The sequence below is a fragment of the Syngnathus acus genome, chromosome 3 (genome assembly GCF_901709675.1).
Source record: "Syngnathus acus chromosome 3, fSynAcu1.2, whole genome shotgun sequence".
NCBI classification, from domain to species: Eukaryota; Metazoa; Chordata; class Actinopteri; order Syngnathiformes; family Syngnathidae; genus Syngnathus; species Syngnathus acus.
Window position 1 is genome coordinate 10670228 of NC_051089.1, and position 19199 is coordinate 10689426.

A 19199-nucleotide genomic window follows, 5' to 3' on the forward strand; every position below is an offset into this window, starting at 1 on the left:
TGTTGTGTTTCCAAACAGACAAAACACTGACTCAATATTCTTTGCAGCAGTAATCACGACAAACAATCCAAAAGTCAGCTACACCTTCCTGGCACCTGCACCTAGTAAAGCATAAAACTATGAAAGAAAGAAATATAAAACATAAATTAGGGCTGCAGCCATCAAATACATTTAATGTTGAGTATTTAACACGTTATCCTTGGACCTTTGTGGGGGCATTGCAACAGCTATTTTAAATTAGCTAACATCCATTTTGTTATCTTGTATTGGCGATCGAAAACCTATGGTACACAATCCACATTATCAAAACATTGGACATTCTCATTTTTTTTACAGCCGCTTTAGTCGTGGCTCATCGCCATTGCGCCAAATTATTTCTTGACGTAGTGGCAAGTACGACGATGCACAGTAACATTAGTCCATATGGAAAAAGAATCCCCGACGGGACCTTTTTGTTCATCATATTATTCGAGTAATTCAAGTAATCACTGTAGCTACTGGGCATTTCCATTTTAACATCAGCCTGTGAATGCTATTGGGCTTTTTTTCAGTGAGCGAGAGAGTGCATAGGTAAAGAAAGGCCCAATCAAGGCATTTGAGCCATTAGACTCTATCTTCCTCCCAGCTATTAACGATTTCCGAGCAGAAAACCATCATAGAGCCAAACGTGTGCAATTGGCTGCGGCTTTTTGACATTGATCAGATACAAGAGATGGAAAGGCGAATCCTTATAAGGCAGGCTTTAGTGTAGTTAGCTTGATCCAAGATCCGACATTGTATGTAACACAATATGGAAGACGTGCTTGTCCCTCCCAAGCAGGTCACTATTCAGGTATAGATAATCGCAGAGATTGTGGTGGGAAGCCACATCCACCATTCCAATACAGATTACTTGCACGATTCACCTTCCAGTTCGTATTGGGTTGGCCCTTTAATGCAACCCAACATACAAGTTGAGTCTCTCCCTAATAGCTTTACTGAGACTTGCCAACAACTGCAAGCCCGCCGAGGGGAACCATTAGCGCACTTCACGGGTCTGCAGTGCTTCTGCCGCCGCATTGCTGGATAACAACATCCTTGCTGGGCGGGTGAGCCACTTGGCTCTGGAATAGGAAATAACATTTGAAATGGCATTCGAAGCTCTCTTGCACCGGATTATTTTGCCTATTTGCGTTACCTCTTCAATATTTTATGTCAAGGGTGTCCAAACAACGGCCATGAGCAATTTGTGAACTACCGTCCATATGTTCGCCGCCCATGGCATATGATAAAATCAACAATAGGGTTTGGTATCTTAAAGATTTTAACAATACTATTCTTAATAATTCTACTTATCGATCCGGTGCTTTTGCAATATTTTTATTGGTATTTTTTTGTCTTTACAAAAAAACAAAATAAATGTATTTGAATTACCTATTGCTTTTTTTTCTTTTTTTTTTTTAAATTAACAATTACAATGACAATATAAAATAAATGAAAACAATATAAAGAAAAAGAAATGATTTGACTATGACACTGTTAAACTATACATCAACAATTATTTAGTGGAAATATAAACCGGTATATAGAGCAACAAGGCTGATGTTCTTGCAATTCTTTCTATATTTTATTTGTTTGTCTATGTTTATTTGTTTGCTAAGCTTTCCTTGTGTTTCCACCTAACATTTTAATGATTGATTGCACTTGTGGCAATGTGCATTGTTGTCACCGCCGTCAACCTTTGAGAAATGTAATTACACTTTTGACCGCTTCAATCTCTCACCATAATTGTCAATCACTAGGCGGCACCAACGCTGTGGTCAGTGGTCGTGTGCTAAATGAGAGAAATTTATGTGTGACCAACTTATTTGTATCATGCAATGAAAACGCTTGCTGTTGCCTGCCTGTAATTCATATCTTTATTTTTTGATATGCCACCAAAAATGTTATGGGTCCAAAGTTGTTTATCAATCAGCTGATTAATCAGTTATTGGAATTTTATTCTGCCAAATATCAAAGTTGGCATCAGCCTCCCAAAATCCGCATAGACTTCACATTTGCAGAAGCCTTTCCGGTCCAGTGGTGAGAGAATACGCTGTTGGATTTCTGATGCCCACTGAAGGAGAACGTGGGTGGAAGTTTATTCACCAACACTTTTCGCTTGACTTCATTCGTCATCTCCAAGAACTTTTTGAGATACGGAAAATGTGTTTATGTTTTGCAGAAGAGCTGAAGGAGAAGCTGGAGGACTTTGTGTCAAAGACCAACAGCGAGCGTCCCGGATTCATCAAGCTGGTGCGGCACGCCAAGCAGGAGGGCCTGATCCGGTCCAGAGTGAGCGGGTGGCGAGCCGCCGCTGCTCCAGTCGTTGCCCTTTTCGATGCCCACGTGGAGTTCAACGTTGGCTGGTGAGTCTCTCGTGGCTCTGAGTGGATTTGCCGGCAATGCATGGTAATGACTTCCCGGCCTCTGCTTAATGTGCCTGTAAACAAATTCAGCACGATGATCATTTGTATTCAACCGCAAAGTGCATTTAAATGTGTTTTCAAATTGTTGTCATTGAGCATTTTCATCTTTGCGCACATCACACAAGGGCACTTCCCATTAGTTTATCAGATGTGCAATAAATGGATTCATCTCCGTACCCTCTCATAAGCACGAGCATGATAATGAGGGTGATAAGAAGCCAGCACACACAAATGCTCCAATTAAGTCTGCGCTCTCTCCGTCTCATTTATAGGTCTGAACCCATTCTTCAGAGAATTAAAGAGGACAGAACTCGCATAATCTCCCCTTCGTTTGATAACATCAAGTACGACACGTTTGAGATTGAGGAGTATCCGCTGTCTGCCCAGGGCTTTGACTGGGAGCTGTGGTGTCGCTACCTCAACCCCCCCAAGTCTTGGTGGCACGAGGGGAACAAAAGTGCTCCCATCCAGTAAGTGAACGTCACATCTTGATCAATTACGTCTCACTGGCTAATTCACAATGACTGCGGGATGGATGCGTTGCGGGGACTGCGGTGCACAAATTGTCTTTCTTTTATGTTTCGTTTGACAGTAAACTTCAAGAGGGAGTGGCATTAAAAAGCTCAAAGCGTCTTTTTTGAATCATTATTATCTGCCAAACCACTTAGTTGTGAAGGCAATTGAGTTGAGCTGAGTTCACTGCCATTAGCCAACAATTCTGATCCGTATCCCACTTCCTCCCACAGGAGCCCCGCCCTGATTGGCTGCTTTGTGGTGGACAGGCTGTACTTTGAGGAGATAGGTCTGCTGGATGAAGGCATGGAGGTGTACGGGGGAGAGAATGTGGAGCTGGGCATCAGGGTGAGTAATGTAACGACCTTGTGTGGCCATGTTCATCCATGAAATATGTGTAAAATTAAGGAAGGGAATGGCATTTTATTGTTGTTTGTGGAGCAAGGTCACGCCAGGACTCACATTTCACTTTCAGTACCCACAGTCTCTTAAGAAATATCGATCAGGTGAGTGGTTTTTTCGTCATTGGCCAAAACAAAACCCCTCTCCCATTGGACGTTAAGAACTGCGGTTTGTGGTTCAGAATGCTATGATTAATACATCAGGGAGGTCTGATAAAAGATTTGCATTGTGCATCATAATTGCTTTTGCATTGTGGTTGACTCAGTATGCGTCACACATTATTAGGTTTCCCGTCTCGCCATTATCTGAGTCCATTTGTCAGCTTCTCAAAAGTGTGGAGTCGTGCAGTCTGTTTTTTTTTGGGTCAGCAACAATTTTGATCATGTGCCATTCAATGGTGTTTTATTTGTGGTGCTAAGAACAGCAAATGTTTTGGAGTGTGCAACAATCTAACAGGAAAACGCACCATCCCTCAACTATAGCGACACATATACAGTATCGATTATGTTTTCCACTGGGGATCTTAAAAGTCGACACCCCCCCGCTCAAATGCCAGGTTTTTGTGATACCAAAAAATGAGACCAAAAGCAATATTTTTTTTACTTTTTTCTTACCATTTAATGTGACCTATAACATGAACAACTCAATCGGGAAAAAAAATTGAGAAGTAAAAATAAACGGCTGAGGTAATGTGGTTGCACAAGTGTGGACACCCTGGAGATATATCTGTGTACAGAATTAACTTGTGAAAAATGGGAGTTATTGCACACACTGCTACCTTCTTAAGTGCCTCTAATGATTCCCAAATAAATTTCAGATATGCAAGTAGGCTTTTCCTGCCTTTTTAGGTGAAGGGTTTGTATTAATTGTGAACAATCTTTATTTCTTGTAATCCATATGTGACAGCAACACTGCCACATGGGACATAAATAGAAGCATACCATGCAACTAATGGTTTGATAATATATGATTGAAATGTGTCTTAAGTCTTCTTGTTTCTTCTGAGACACATCCATGCTTTAAATTGCTGGTGCTTCTTTTTTCCTTGTCAGCATTTTCCAAAGACAAAGAGCTGTAGCGTATGCCTGCATTAGCCCTCTGTTGAATAGGCCTTCCAAAGTGGTCCGACGATATGGCCGTAATAACCATTTTCATTTCACAAGACTGCCGCTCTGGGCTCACCTTGCGCATCATCACGAAGCACAGAGCATCAAAATTGAATGTGTGGGGTATGAGTAATACTCCTGTTCAGTGTGATTTTATAGTTGAACTTATTCTTACAGAGCACAGGTTTGTTGATGGTTGGGATCCTTTAATGAAAACATTTGACAATTATTAACCTTTAGAGTGACTAATGTGATATTATACAGTTTGTTTTTGACAGCAACCATGTGTACTGGGACTATATTTTTAACTTGTGTGAAAATCTCTGAAATACTACCAATAATGCATTGGGATAACAACTTATTTAAAAAAAATAAAATAAAGGTTCTGGCAGGCAGCAGCTCATCCAGCCCCACGATTGGATGTGCTTTAAGCAACACTGCACCAGATATAATGATGTCGTCCATGTACAATACATCTTTGTTAGACTCTGACTGCATTGCTCTAAATCTTATGAAAGGATGCTGAATGCAGAAAGGTCACCAGTGACAAAGATGGCCAGAAGAGGCCAAGTCCATGCTGTGAGTGATCTTTTTCCAGGAATGACATTGTCCTTCAGACTCAAACAGCGTGTTGTTTACTTGCACTGTTTGAGACCAGCCTCTACTGGCCTCCAGGCTGACAGTTCAGCTATGGTTTGGAAACGCAGAACTCACGGAGGCTGGCTTGTCAGCTATGTGCCGCTCATGCCTTCATACCAGCTGCGAGCATGACTGGCAGCTGAAGGATCCTCAGAGAGAAACTAGGCGGACAGCTACAGTCTTTGGCGGGAGCTTTAAAGTGGTGTCCTGGGTAAAATGAAAGGGGGAGATTTACCCGCGCTGTCTGTTGTCAATCACTGACTGCACTCTAATTAGGTAGACTGACACAAATGTTTATTTTATGTGAGATCTCGTGAGAGAAGGATGCCCTAAATCATGTCTCGCAACTCTTTTATAGTTGGGATGGGTATTTCCTTGTTCTCGCTTGAACGATTTTAATATCTCAGGTGAAGTAAATATTTTAGCAATGTTTGTGAATTCATCAAAAGATGTGCATGGGAAATGTGGTCTTTATTAAGATAGTCTGTTTTGATTAATAATTCAAAAATATGATTTTCCAGTCTTTTGGATCTGTATAGGATTAAACTGAGGGCTGTCTACTATTAGCTATAGAGGAGGGGGAGAATATGATATATGGATATGACAATATTTCTAAAAGGAATTGGATTAAGAAATTATGCAAGAGACAGCCGTTTTATTCCTCCTCGTTCTACAGTTTAATTTAATCTAAATGTAAATGCCATCATGGTCTCTCGCAAGTAATTCTGGAAATTGTGGATCATTTTTCACTTTAATGCTCAAGGTTGGTCGTGGGTTGGACCTTTTCCACAGCTTTACTGCATTGAGAACCAAAGGACATCAGGTTTTAATCCATTTTCAAGCTGAAATTGAAAGATTGGTATGAGTTGTAACTTGCTGGCCAGATGCATCCTTGAGCAAGGCATGAATTAACTTCCAAACAGCTTAGGGACTTGTCACCTTTCCTCTTAAATGGCTCCCCATCCTGCACGGCTTTAGAATTTTTTTACTACAGAGCGATAACTCACAGAACATTATAGTAACAAAACACCAGTGAGTAGCAGACATTGTGCCAATGCAGCCTGCCCGAAGCAGAAGACCTAAGCAGCCATCATCACTAGTCTCAACTATTCCCTTGAAATGTTTACTAACAAATGAAAGCATCAAAACACTGTGGAAGTGCAATAAAACACTAAAATTGGCATAAAGATCATAAACACTAGTTTGACAATATAAAGCACTGTTTGGGTTTGGATTCATGTGACACACAAATACAGTTTCAAATCAAGAAGTCTCTTGCTCAAGTAATATTACATTTCAAAATGAGCTCATAAGTTTGAACAAACAGACAGCGTATTATTCTGATGAGACAAATAAAAAAACGAATATTTTGCTTGCCTTATATAGCTACAAAATTGGGACAAGATATGAAAACAGCTCGACACAATTTCAAAATGAACATAGCGGGTCCTTTAATACCTGTGCACAGTAATATTGTCAATCCAGACTAACCATAATGATCTTTGTAAAGGCACATTTTTAAAATACAGCATTACTAACAGAGAGTATCATAAGCTTGTGCAAGTTTAGCCAATGTTGTGACCATTGAGTGAAGACATTAAAGGCAACGTGACTGCAGCATTACGCACATGCTGAAGCCACGGTGCTCTTCAACACACCTGCTGGGGGGGATTGAGTCGAGAGAATACCAAAGCCTAATCGTGGAATCCCCGTGGAGAAAATGCACAGTGTCTGCTTTGCAACATTTCCTCTCAAACTTCATCTTCTGCCCAATGTCTGCGACACAGTCAAACAAGATTCATGCAGTGCTATCCTTCTGCTTGCTGTGTCAGTGGCTTGAAACAAGGTCGCTGTGGGTGTTGGGAACATATGCAAACTTGGCTTTAGCTCTATTTATTCCTCAGATAAAGGTCAGTGGAGGTAAAGCAGGCCAGAATGGCACAGGTGGTAGATGGGGATGTACAGATTATTTTCAGTTGATGAGGTCAATACTCAGTGGTAAAGTGGTCAAATACATTTTGTGCATTGACTACATTAGAAGTCCAAACATCTGTTTGTACTTGGAAAAGGGGCAGCTGGGCTCAGGCTGTCATCTCTCATCTGGAAAGTTGCAGCTTCAATTCCGGCAGCCTTGATTGCTGAGCCAATATTCAAGTGGCTCCTTGAAGGTTAACTGTACGCATTTTATGGTGTATATTTAATTCCCTTTAACAATGCATTGCTACAGGTATATCGGTAAAGCTCTGAGGAGAGTGTAGAGCATTTAAAGAAAAAATAGATATTACATTTTTTCCATTATACGCTGGATCTGCAAATTGCCTTTGGCTGTTCTTTGGCTTGCGTTACCAGAAGAGGAAAAATGGACGCGCTCCAAATTTCATGGACGGCTGCTTTGATTGCAGTGTTGTGCACAATGACCTACTTGACTTGGTCTGACGTTTTCCTGGACACTATGTTTAGAAGCCATCAACTGTGCACGTACCTCAAAGGCTTTTCTTTAAGTGAGTCAAAAGCTTGTCAAAGGTTAGTCATTTCTTTTCCTTTACTCATGCTTAGCTAAAACATTTCCCAATCTGTTAAAAGGACTTTGTGGTAGTAACAGGAGTACCGCTGGGGATTTGTAGCCTTATCTTGGCTCATCTCAGCTCTGCTCACTTCGGTTTGGGGTGGTTGCTTTTCCATCCACACACAGGAAATTGGGAGTACGTCGGTAAGAATAAGACATGCCAACAAATAACAACAATGTAGGGGAGGTAAAACTTTAGCTAGCTAGAAGGCAGAGCAATTAAATTCTTTTTTGCAGTCATATCACACTTTAGTCTGGCTACTTGTTTCCAGGCAATGTTTTGTGCGAGCAATCATTTGTGCCCCCAATTAAAATAGTCTAATCGTCAATTATCCTGAATATATTCTCTTTAAGACTGCTTCTATAAACACTCTAAACTACAAATTCAAGAAAATGGTTGTGTAGTATTTTACATAGCTGACTTTAGGGCTGTTATCTTCGGATCACTTCCCACTTAACGTGTCCAATGTAAGATGAGATCCAACCCCTGCAGTGACGCAGAACAGGGTAAGCTTAAAAAATGGTTGGTTGGATGGAGGGGGAAGAAAACGCCACCACAGTTCCATCTGCTTGATAAGGTCGGAGCAATGACCCGCAAGCCCTTGGTGCAAGAGTCGTTTATTTCAGCAGAGCAGCAGTGAACAAGATGTGCAAACTTTCTTTATTACAACCTCCTTTGAACAGCATCAGTAACTACAATTTAAGTTTCCCAATGCTCCTATGTTACAGGGGAAGGGGGGGGGGCATTTTTTTATGCAAGGAGGCCATGCTGTTAAAGCAGTGAGGCTTGGCTCATAACAAATGAGAATACAGTAGCATTAGCGTGTGCACAAAGCTGCCGTGTGAGTATTCATATACCAATGTTCTACTGTTAGAATGTTTTTTTCCCTTTGAAAGAGTGGATTATTTGGGGGGGGGGTTCCTTTCTCCCATTGTCACAGAACATCCTCTAAAACGCTTGGCAGTATGGTGAACACATCTTTGAAAATGACTGGCAGTGAATTAGTCTTTCATCAGATGAAAAGACGGATGTTCTTATATGAATTGTTAGTAAGCAGTGAGGCACGGTCTAACACTACTACAAGTATTTTGGCAGATCACATGGTTTTTGTGAGAAACGCTATAATGTGAAAATAGAGTGGTGCAGCCGGTAAATGTACTGATAGCAGGCAGTGTGAGATGATGCATACAAGCAGCAAGTCGATGCCAATTATTTGCACTGCTCTGGGCAGCAGAGGAGGAGGAGCAGCCTTACCTTGCATGTGCTTTGATGTGAAGAGTTTTCATGGCTTTGCAGAGGAAATGTGAAATGATTGCAGTGGGAAATATTTGGGGTGGGGTTTTTTTTGAGAGAGAGGCTGGCAGTCTTGGTGTTGAAGGATGAGAGATTGGGTTCGGTGAGATGAAAGTAGAATGCTTCAGAAAGTATGAAATGGAAAATCAAATTTCTAAAGAAATATTCTTAATCACATGTGCATTGAAAAGTTCCCAGTTTGTTTCCTTTCTTGTCAAGAGGCCATTTAGAGGCCTTTCAGGGTTATGCAAAAGGTATACTTGAACTTTTGCAGAATAGTGCAAAATATTATTGGTTTTAAAAAGTATTCACATTTCTGTTCAAATGCAATCTTTTGGTATTATGAAAAATTAGACCAATAGAAATCTTTTCAAAACTTTTCTTGCTCCACTAATGTCGCTTAAAAGCCATTCAAATTTACTTTATTTGAACCTTTTCAGGAGGAAGAAAAACAAATAACTGAGATGATGTGGCTTTGTGTTCATCTTATTTATTATTAAGCAAACTCCAAATTGTGCTGTCATCATTTTTTGAGTATGGTCAAGTTGACGTTTTGACTTTGTGTCAGTCGTTCAGGTGACATACTTTAAGCCACGGCAGAGATCCAGTCGAACCTCCAATGTGTTCATAATTCAGAATTATTCCATTAACAATACAGAGATCCTTAGTATATTCAAATATCCACAAATGCTTTGCCTCTCATAACAAGACCTCAGAGTTTCATATTTTCATGATGACTAAGGGACTCTGATGAGGATACCAACAGCACTTTATAGTCCTAGTGACCCAAATAAATAGTAAAACGTATGCAAAAGCATCCTTTGATGCTTGCTGAACTGAGGTCTTTCGTGTTATACTGCCATCTCATGGCTCGTCATTCCTGATGACAGTTTTAACTCTTTAGTTGTGTGGCATTAAAGAGAATTTTTTTCCCAAAGCATCTGCTGTATCTGCTGTCTAGATGCCCTCACTCTATTCCAAAAGAAATGCTCTGATGGATGCTATTCCATTAAATGATACGTCAGACTGATGATGTTTATCAGTAAAATACAGCCTACTTCAACCACTTCTCTACCTCAGGCCTCCAGTGATGAGTCATGGCATGACTGATGGGTGAACCCAAGCTTCTCCAGATTCCAGGGTGAATAAGGCAACACGATAAAGCACTTTTAGGTCTGTGAAGATAGGAAGTCGATTTCAAATAGGAGCTTATTTGACTGTAATGAGCTAAAACTTGAAAGCTGTGGCAGATGACAAAAGTGTAGTCTGTGCAAAGGCATGACTAAAAATCACTGAGCGCTTTGCAAGGAATAAAAACTATGATTATACATGGTACAATGTGTTATTTTGATTTTAGGTTGAACGAATATAAAAAAAAATCTACTAATTGTGATTTTCTTTTTCCCCCAAAGTTACTATTGCGATTTGATAATTATTTATTCAAGGTTCTCTTATATGTATATTTGAACAAACACAACTAATAGATAAATCTGTTTTACAATAAAAATAGCACATTAATTATACGTACCTTATAGTCCGAAAATTACGGTAGATGTTTTAATTTTAAAGGTTAAGCTTACACGTAAATAAAGGCAAATGAGAAATTAATATGAAAGACCATTTATCTACTTCAATTAGTTCAACACTTTGAATTGTTGTCTTTTAATAATCAGTTGATGAAAGTTTTTCGCATTTCACAAGCTACAAAATAAGCTGAAATTGTATAATACGTTTTCTTATTGATCTCACTATAAGTCTAAGAAGATCCTCCTTTTGAATTAATCTTTGCTGCCTTTAAATTATAGCTTGTGAATGATATTGATTTGATACATATAGCACTTTATTCCCTTGGAATCAGAAGAAATTGCGGATCTGGATTGAAAGTTTTTTGAATTAACCTTTGTCACCTGTAAAATTTATGTATGAACGTATTGATCGTGGTGTGGCTTTTCATTCCCTTGGAATCAGAAGTGATTTGAGATTCTCGACTGCAAGCTTTATCACATTTTTGCTATAAACACAACAGATTACAAGCTGTCATGAGGAGATACGAAATGAAACCGTAATCTAAATAAAGTGTAGTCTGTGAGTGAGGTGTGCAACAGCAGCAGTCGTACCTGATTAGAAGACTGCACAATAATTCAAAGGATTTTACTACATGCAGCGCATGCGCACGTTTGAAAAAGATGAATAGTGTATTGCAATCAGGTGAAGTTAATCTAACGGCATCAAGCACTTACTCCACACAGGAAAAAATACAGAACAGACATCTGTCTTTGTTTCCCTCCAATTTGCCCTCCAATATACTGAACCATGCAGAACCTAACTCCAATTATGTTGTCACTCAATAGAGCACTTCTGCCAAGGCTGAACAATCATAAACATGTGATTGTTTGAACAATATTGATGTTTATAGTTATATACAGTACAGATGTGAGTGTGAACAAACAGCAAGAAAAAGCAGCAGCAGTATTGTGTGATGACTAGTATGACTCCACAGTATTGCATTATATGCAATTGGAATGAAAATATATTCATTAATTCATTAAATAATATGCTATGGTGCCTTGTGATGAGTTTAATTGAATGAAAACATGAAACTCAAATCAACTTTCCTTCTTGAAATGAATAGAAATGCCATTCATTTGTTCCAAAATAAAAAAATGTATGTGAATTGTGTTTTTAATAAAGGAAATAGCACTCTATACTTTCGAAGGGCATACAATACACAATTAAACAAATATTTTGCAAAGAACCATTTTCTTCTTTTATCCAAAAGTTATTGCGCTGCTCCTTCTGTTGTGTCGCCACCTACTGTATAATCCTGACATACGGATATTTGCGGATAAAATGGCTTTTCTGTAAGCAACAGTTAAATTATTCATTCTTAGCAGAGGATATGTGCCAATCAATATTGTCATATTAACAGTCTACATGTGTTGCTCCACCATTAGTCTTCAAATACTATCTGTTGTTATAAATCTGTTTGTGGCAATTTGCATTGTTCGTTAGCATTAAGCTAGAGACTTTACTAATGTTTTGTCATTTTAAATATACAGGGTGTATTTCTATATGACAGTAAACTTGAAAAAAAATGCTTTTATCTCAAAAGACTAAAAAGTTGGGTAAGTCATATCTCAAGGCACGAATACTTACATGAGTCGTGCACATGCAATGCAGCTACATCTGCTGGATTCAGCAAGATAATGCCCTACTTCACCGCAAAGCAAGTTGGAATATCCTAAATATTCTTCTCCATAGTAGTCCTTCACTAATGGTTGAGTGCAAAGTCATCAAACAGTCCCAAACCTCCTAGCAATCGTCATTAAGTCATAATATAGCATCATTAGTTTTTAATCAACATGGATTCTTGCCTCCCCCCTTTTTGAACACTTACCATCTGGGGAGCCTCCTCATGATAGTTGAGGCCGCAGAAGGCAAGAAGGGTGACAGAAAAAAAAAAGATTGCTTGTGAACAGTGGCGCTCACTGTGAAGAGGCTCCTCAGCTGCTCGCACACTTGAAAAGAGGCAAAAGCACCAGCAAATTGCAGCATAATGAATTGGGTTCCCTCTTATGCGCAGACAAAATAGCCTTTTCATTACAACAATAAAATGTCAAAGTATGGGAGTGGTGCATTGCAGTTAGTCTTTCAGGTTTTCTCTCATTCTGTATTTTTAGGTTTGAACATCAAGACTGCAGCAGCGACATAACTGCTTTTCTGTGACTCTTCCAGTATCTCCGTTGCAACCTATTGATGGCACGGCATTCTTCTTGTGTATTTGTATTTTGCGCAATACCAGGTGTGGCAATGTGGCGGCAGTGTGGAGGTCCTTCCTTGCGCTCGCATCGCCCACATTGAACGAGCTCACAAACCGTACACGGAGGACCTGACATCTCACGTGCGACGTAATGCCCTCAGAGTCGCAGAAGTCTGGATGGATGAGTTTAAGAGTCATGTTTACATGGCCTGGAATATTCCTCAGGAGGTGAGTGAGTGAGTGAGTTTTCACATCCCCAAGTGCAATAAGGCAACACTCCCTGCATATTCGTGGTTTGGCATTCACAAATTGGTCTATGAGTGAATTTTTGTTGTTGGGGAAACTCTTCACCCAAAAGCTCCTATCCAGTTTTTGTTATGTTCATATGGTGGCACCTTTCTGTCAAGAAATTTTGTTGAAGTGAGTGTCAATAATTTCATTTTTACATCAGTAAATATATTCCTACAAATATATTCTTACTAAACGTCATAAAACCAGGGTGTTTCTTTACATTCTCGTTCATTATATTTTATTATATATCTGTGTTTTTTTTTTTCTTTATTATATACATGTAACAAAAATGGTGAGGTGGGGTTTGGTCGCTGTACTATATAGTAATGGCATTAAAATTAATTTCCATGGGGAATACTAATTTGCTCTTCAAGTAAATTGGGTTTAGCCATGAAACAAATTAAACTCCACTTTACTTACTTACCACTTTACTTATCCATGCACATTGGTTCCACACTTGAAACATAATACATCCCTATTGACCTTACAAATTGAAACACTTGATAATTTCTTATACATGTTGATCTAATCTACACTGAGGTGGTTTCCAGAGGATTCCTCAAGGTACAATTTAATTTCCGCTATTGGTTGCCAATTTCTAACCTTTTGGTAATATACTACGTGTCATGTGAAGACATTTTGTGATGATAATTGAACTGGAAATGTACGTTTCTCTCTGTGAGTCAAACTTCACAAACTTTTTTCTGTAATGCTCATTTCCAATAAATATCATGACACAAACAACCACAGAGGAAATTTTTCAAACTGCAGAGAAAACTGTTCTAGCATAAAGAGGCAAACAGATCTACCTTTCTGCATGATCGTGTAGCTGAACAGGACAAGAAAAATTCAATCAGCTTCCTGTGATTGATTGTCTCTGACTTAAGTGGTTTTCACTGAACTGTATTTAGGTCTTACAGGGATAGGATTGTCTTCAGAGGGACTTAACAGATAAATGTTGTTCTTCTCGTGAACTGAATTTGATGAATAATTAGATGGGTGCACTATGTCTTTTTATGTTAATTGTATTATCCCTTCGGGGCCTCTGTATATTCTGTTGAATAGATAAACATCTGCAGGCAATTTATTCAGTCAATAATGAGGCATTTAACTTAGGCTGTACTCACTAAGCATGAAATTTAGCCGCAGCCCAAAGAATTAAGCACGCAGGGCAAATGCCACTTTTGGTTTACCTCTGGGGGAATGAAAATCAACTGCATGAATCACTTCTAGATGTTTTCTGGCCACCAGAGAAGAACTGCAGTGGCACTGCGCTTTGAATCATTTCTGAATGAGACATAAAGACAAGCATCATGAGCATCGTGATGAAATGAGATCGACCATAGTCTGAGCGCCTAATATTGCTGAGTCTGCAAATGTGATGTGGCATGGTTTCAATAGATGTTTTTCAAGTCTGAACAAGAAATGTACATCTATAAGGTCCTTTTGCAATTGCAACAATGCAGTGATTTACACTCCTGTTAATTGTATCTAATCAATGTTATATTTTGTATGCACTTGTTGCGTGAATCCAGGACTCGGGCATTGACATTGGCGACATCTCGGAAAGGAAGGCTCTGAGGAAGAGGCTGCAGTGTAAAACCTTCAGATGGTACCTGGTCAACATCTACCCTGAGATGAGGATGTACAGCGAAACTGTTGCATATGGCGTAGTAAGCACTTCAGCAGCAGCATGTAATATTTCTGTAAACCAGGAAGTCACCTGCGACATAAGAACATAACCAACATGACCAATTCATTAGTGCTCCTAAAATCCTTTGCTGTTTTTTTTTTAAAAAAAAACATGAACACATGAGCCAAAAATAATGACGCGCCCCCCCCAACAAAAATAGATTTTAAAACAGCTACTATGCAGCAAATAGAAATGTGCCAATTAATCAGTCCCATTTTTATTCTGGTTCACAAAGGTACCAGGTGGTACCATGCTGCTCCCATTCATGCAGACGATGCAGATCCAATTCCCGGCAAGTGCCCCAATGCCCAGCTACTGCTGGTCTCAAAGCATCTGCCTAAAAAAAAAAAAAATCCATATGCTTTGGACCCTAATAAGAACCAAGAAGCTCCTTTTGATTACTGTTCACCGTTAATGGAGGTCAGCAGAGTGACATCCTCATTTAAACTGTAGATAATGCTAATCCAACTGGAGGACTTTGCAGCAGAATTATATCAGTCAGGAGAACACACACGGACGGCTGCCTAGGCAAATGCTGGCACTGTTTTTACTGGCCCAGGCTGGAATGTCCCTTTCCGCCCACATCTCATCTGAGATGCTCCCTAATGCACAATGACAGTCAGACTGCACTATTATGGCCCCCTGTTGTATGGGTGATTTGTCTTGTACAAACTGACAAATGGCAGCTGGAAACCAAGGAAGCAGGCCAGCCTTATTACATTAATTCATGTCTGTAGACCTCATTATTCTGTGTTTGCGGCATGCATTTGATGTGCTACCCAGTGGCATTGGTTTCACGAGGCGCTACAGCGGCACGCAAAAATAAAACCAACAACACATTTTCTGCATGCATTCATTTTTTAGTAGTCTTCAAACTTTCAAGGATTTTTTTTTTTATGTATTATTGTCCGTAGGTGTGATTGTGAATGGTTGTTTGTCTTTGTGTGCCCTGCAATTGGCTGGCGACCAGTTCAGGGCGTACCCTGCCTACCGCCCAAAGAATGCAGGGATAGGCTCCGGCGTTCTCTGGACCCTTGTGAGGATAAAGCGGTTCAGGAAATGGATGGATATTCAAATAAGATGCTGTCGAGAGTAATCCTCGCATCTCCAAAATCACGACCTTTCAAAAGAAAAAAAAACACCATCTTGCTTTAGTTACCAAACAGAGCGTCCTCATATTTAATTGCTATTTTAATACAATAAAATGATCTTTGTTACAATAGTAGAAATGTCACCAGCATCTGATGTCCACATTAAAGTTTCCACTCATGGCGATACCTTAACCAGTCAAACGCGTCACCTAAGCAAACAACTAGCGTTAAACTCTTTTTCAAATGATCAAAAATCAAATAAAATGGTGAGCTGAGAAAGCAGCATACTTCCTGGTCAATGGGTTCAAATCATTGTACATGTATCCCAGGGACGGGATTCATGATTTTTGTTTCCCCTCCGGAGGCTAAAGATCGACTTGACTGATACACAGGACTGAGAAAATAATTTATGAATATGTTATAGGATATCAAATAAAATGCTGGAGGCGCTTTACTGCGCTGCACAGATTTCTGATGGGGCTCGCCCCGGTTTAGTGCCATCCCTGGTGTATCCTTGAGGGAGGCCCTGCAATTTATTTACACAGTCTCGTAGAGCCACAACTATTGAGACACACCTCAAATTCAATTAAAACCTTTGGGATCAAAATTTACATTATAACCAAATTTGGTTGCCACTCCAAGAGGTGCTTTGCAAAGTGCATAAAAATGACATTAAAAAAAAATAGACAAAATGTAAAATTGTGCAATGCAGTACATATCTAAACAATATAAATAAGAAAAAAATATGTGTGAGCAAGGGTTTTACAAACTAGAAAATGTTGCACATGTTTAGTTATTGCACTAGAAGATTGTTGCACGTTGATATTATACAATATTGCACGTGTTTGTATTGCACTGGAAAATATTGCACGTTTGATCTTACACACAGTTATTTGACCCGGGATTTCAGAGGTCTATTCAGTACCATGAAGAAGCTATCCCTGAGCCTATTTATCCGGGTTTTGTGTGACCTATAGCGTAGACCTGAGGGTAATAGGTCAAACAGGTGTTTGCTGGGGTGGAATGCGTCTTTGACGATGCTGGCCGCTCTGCCAGTGACCTCTGACTATACAAATCGTCTGTGAAAATAGACTAAGATTCCCACAGACACACCAAAAACTTGTGGAAAGTTTTTAATTAGTAGAATGCTGTTACACAATAGCTGTATTCAAGTGTATTGTTCCATCCTAAGCCGTTTTTGGAAATAGTCTGCCCGTCGATTGTGAGTCATGAATGGATGTTTTTAAAATTGCCATTGCAAATCAATGATTACTTTAAGGCTTCTACTGCCACTTGACATATTTTCCAAGTTCGTCTCCACAGGTATCGCAAAAAATAGCTTCTTTTTTTTTTTGCCAAACAAAACTTGAAAGGTTTACATTTAAGCTCTCGGAAAAGACCTAGCGCTGCCTGTGGCTTTACTGATTAGCACATAAAGTAAACGTCTACGGAGCCAGTGGGGAGTGGAATCGTCCCTGGCAGTGTTCCACCGCCGTGCACTCTCAAAGCAAGCAGCATTCCTGGAGCACCTTGTGGTGCGCCAATCAGGCAAAGCATGCTCTAATAACTTTTTGACAAGAGCAGAGGTAATGCTGCAAAATTTGCATTTTTATGAAGCGAAAATGGAGTCCATATTCCAAAATTATGACATTTACTTTATTCATTTAGAGTATATCCTCTTGAATGTTCCAATTTTGTATTTTTGACTCTTTCATGTTTATATTTTTTACTTTGAATTTTTGGCTTCTCGACTCAATCGACTCATTTTACTGACTTAACTGACACCAGTCCTATTCGCTCATTTTGTGTTTTTCGGGTCTTACAGCTGAAAAACTCTCTGAAGAATGATGTGTGTCTGGATCAAGGGCCTGAAAATGACAACGTTCCCATTATGTACCTCTGTCATGGAATGACACCACAGGTTTGAGCTCTTCTCTTATTTTACAGCCAGAGCTGCATTTCAAAGCATGTCGCTCGGCTGTTGCCTCACAAGTTTAAAACCTAATTGAACTGTTTGTTCAGCGTAGGTCAGCCGAAATAACAGCGACTTTAAATGTCCTCAAATGTTAACACAGCTTTATTCGCATCTGTGTTTGCCAACCTCATCAAACTGCTATTGATCCCTTCATCCTTCTTTGGCTGAGCAGATTGTTTTCACCTTGCTGAGACACTTTTTGGGTCTTATATAGTCTGGCTTTCTATTTCACAAATGATACCCAATTAAGATATTGCATCATTATTTTTCTTTCTTCTAAATCTGTAATTATGATAGTGGGCTATGGACAATTTACTTTTGCTCAGGGCTCAATTATGTTGTGTAATTTACTTTTCAGCCACGGAGGCATGCAATAGTTAAAGCAAAATGTTGTCTAATCATTTTAGTGTCCCCTATGGAAAGCCGTTTGACTATTTATTCAATGTCCTTGCTGTCCATGTCCTTCTACTGCAAGTACGACTGTACTCATGACATTATGAAATTTTTTCTCCTTCTTTCCCATATTTAAATGCAAAGCCTTTTTGTTTTTTGTACGGAGATTATTCCTCCACCAAATGATCAGTATCCCAGCTAAATACAGGAAAGCCGATTCCCTTGAAAAAAGGCTGTTTGTAAGGATTATATATTTATGCTTGCTCTGAATCCATCGTGTGTGTTGTCTGCTGTCGACATATTCCTCCAGTCAGCAGTGAATTTAAATCAAGTAAATAAGTAGATTTGATTCTTCCAAAGATTTTCTAATGTTACAACCCTTTGACACAAAAACATTGAAAATACAGTTAAGAACTCCTCGTTCAGAATTACAGATGGACCGACCGTTTTTTTTTTTTAAGTCGATACTGATTATTAGTAGTCAAGGAGCCTGGTAATTGACCATTGGAGCCGAGAAACTATTGACATAAAAAATGAAAAATTAAAATCTCATACTCTTAACTTTGCTGTCTGTAAGCACATGTTTATCAAACAACTTTTCTTTTCTTTTGTTAGACAATAGTCATCTTTTTAAAATTCTAACCAAAAGTTTAGGGAGTCATCAGAAATGGCCTAAAAAGTTCAATGAAAAACTAGTTAATAGCAAATCTAACCCTTTCAACATGGCCAATAAAAATTCCTGAATCTTGAATCCTCTGACATCAAAACCAATTTTTTATCTTCTTACAGAATGTGTACTACACCAGAACTCAGCAGCTTCTGGTGGGTCTCCTTAGTCCCACTGTTGACGATGATGACAACAAGTGCCTAGTGGACGTGAACAGCAGACCACGCCTCATCGAGTGTGGCTATGCCACAGCCAAACGCATGAAACTACACTGGTTCTTCACTCAGGTGACAGCAAATGTTCAGTCAGCGCTTTAGATAACAAAACTAAGGGCCTTTTGTTATACAGCAGCGTGTGTCAAA

General features: G+C 39.4%; 1 protein-coding gene across 2 annotated transcripts in view; it reads left to right on the forward strand.

Annotated features, from left to right (window-relative positions):
* galnt18b (UDP-N-acetyl-alpha-D-galactosamine:polypeptide N-acetylgalactosaminyltransferase 18b) overlaps window positions 1-19199 on the forward strand; it is a 44880-nt gene that overhangs the window by 24876 nt on the left and 805 nt on the right. For both annotated transcript variants that reach the window (XM_037247722.1, XM_037247724.1), the window contains exons 4-10: window positions 2204-2387; window positions 2720-2917; window positions 3194-3308; window positions 12770-12955; window positions 14554-14691; window positions 17628-17723; window positions 18960-19124. In XM_037247722.1, the coding sequence (XP_037103617.1) occupies window positions 2204-2387; window positions 2720-2917; window positions 3194-3308; window positions 12770-12955; window positions 14554-14691; window positions 17628-17723; window positions 18960-19124 (1082 nt within the window). The remainder of the gene's footprint in view (window positions 1-2203; window positions 2388-2719; window positions 2918-3193; window positions 3309-12769; window positions 12956-14553; window positions 14692-17627; window positions 17724-18959; window positions 19125-19199) is intronic.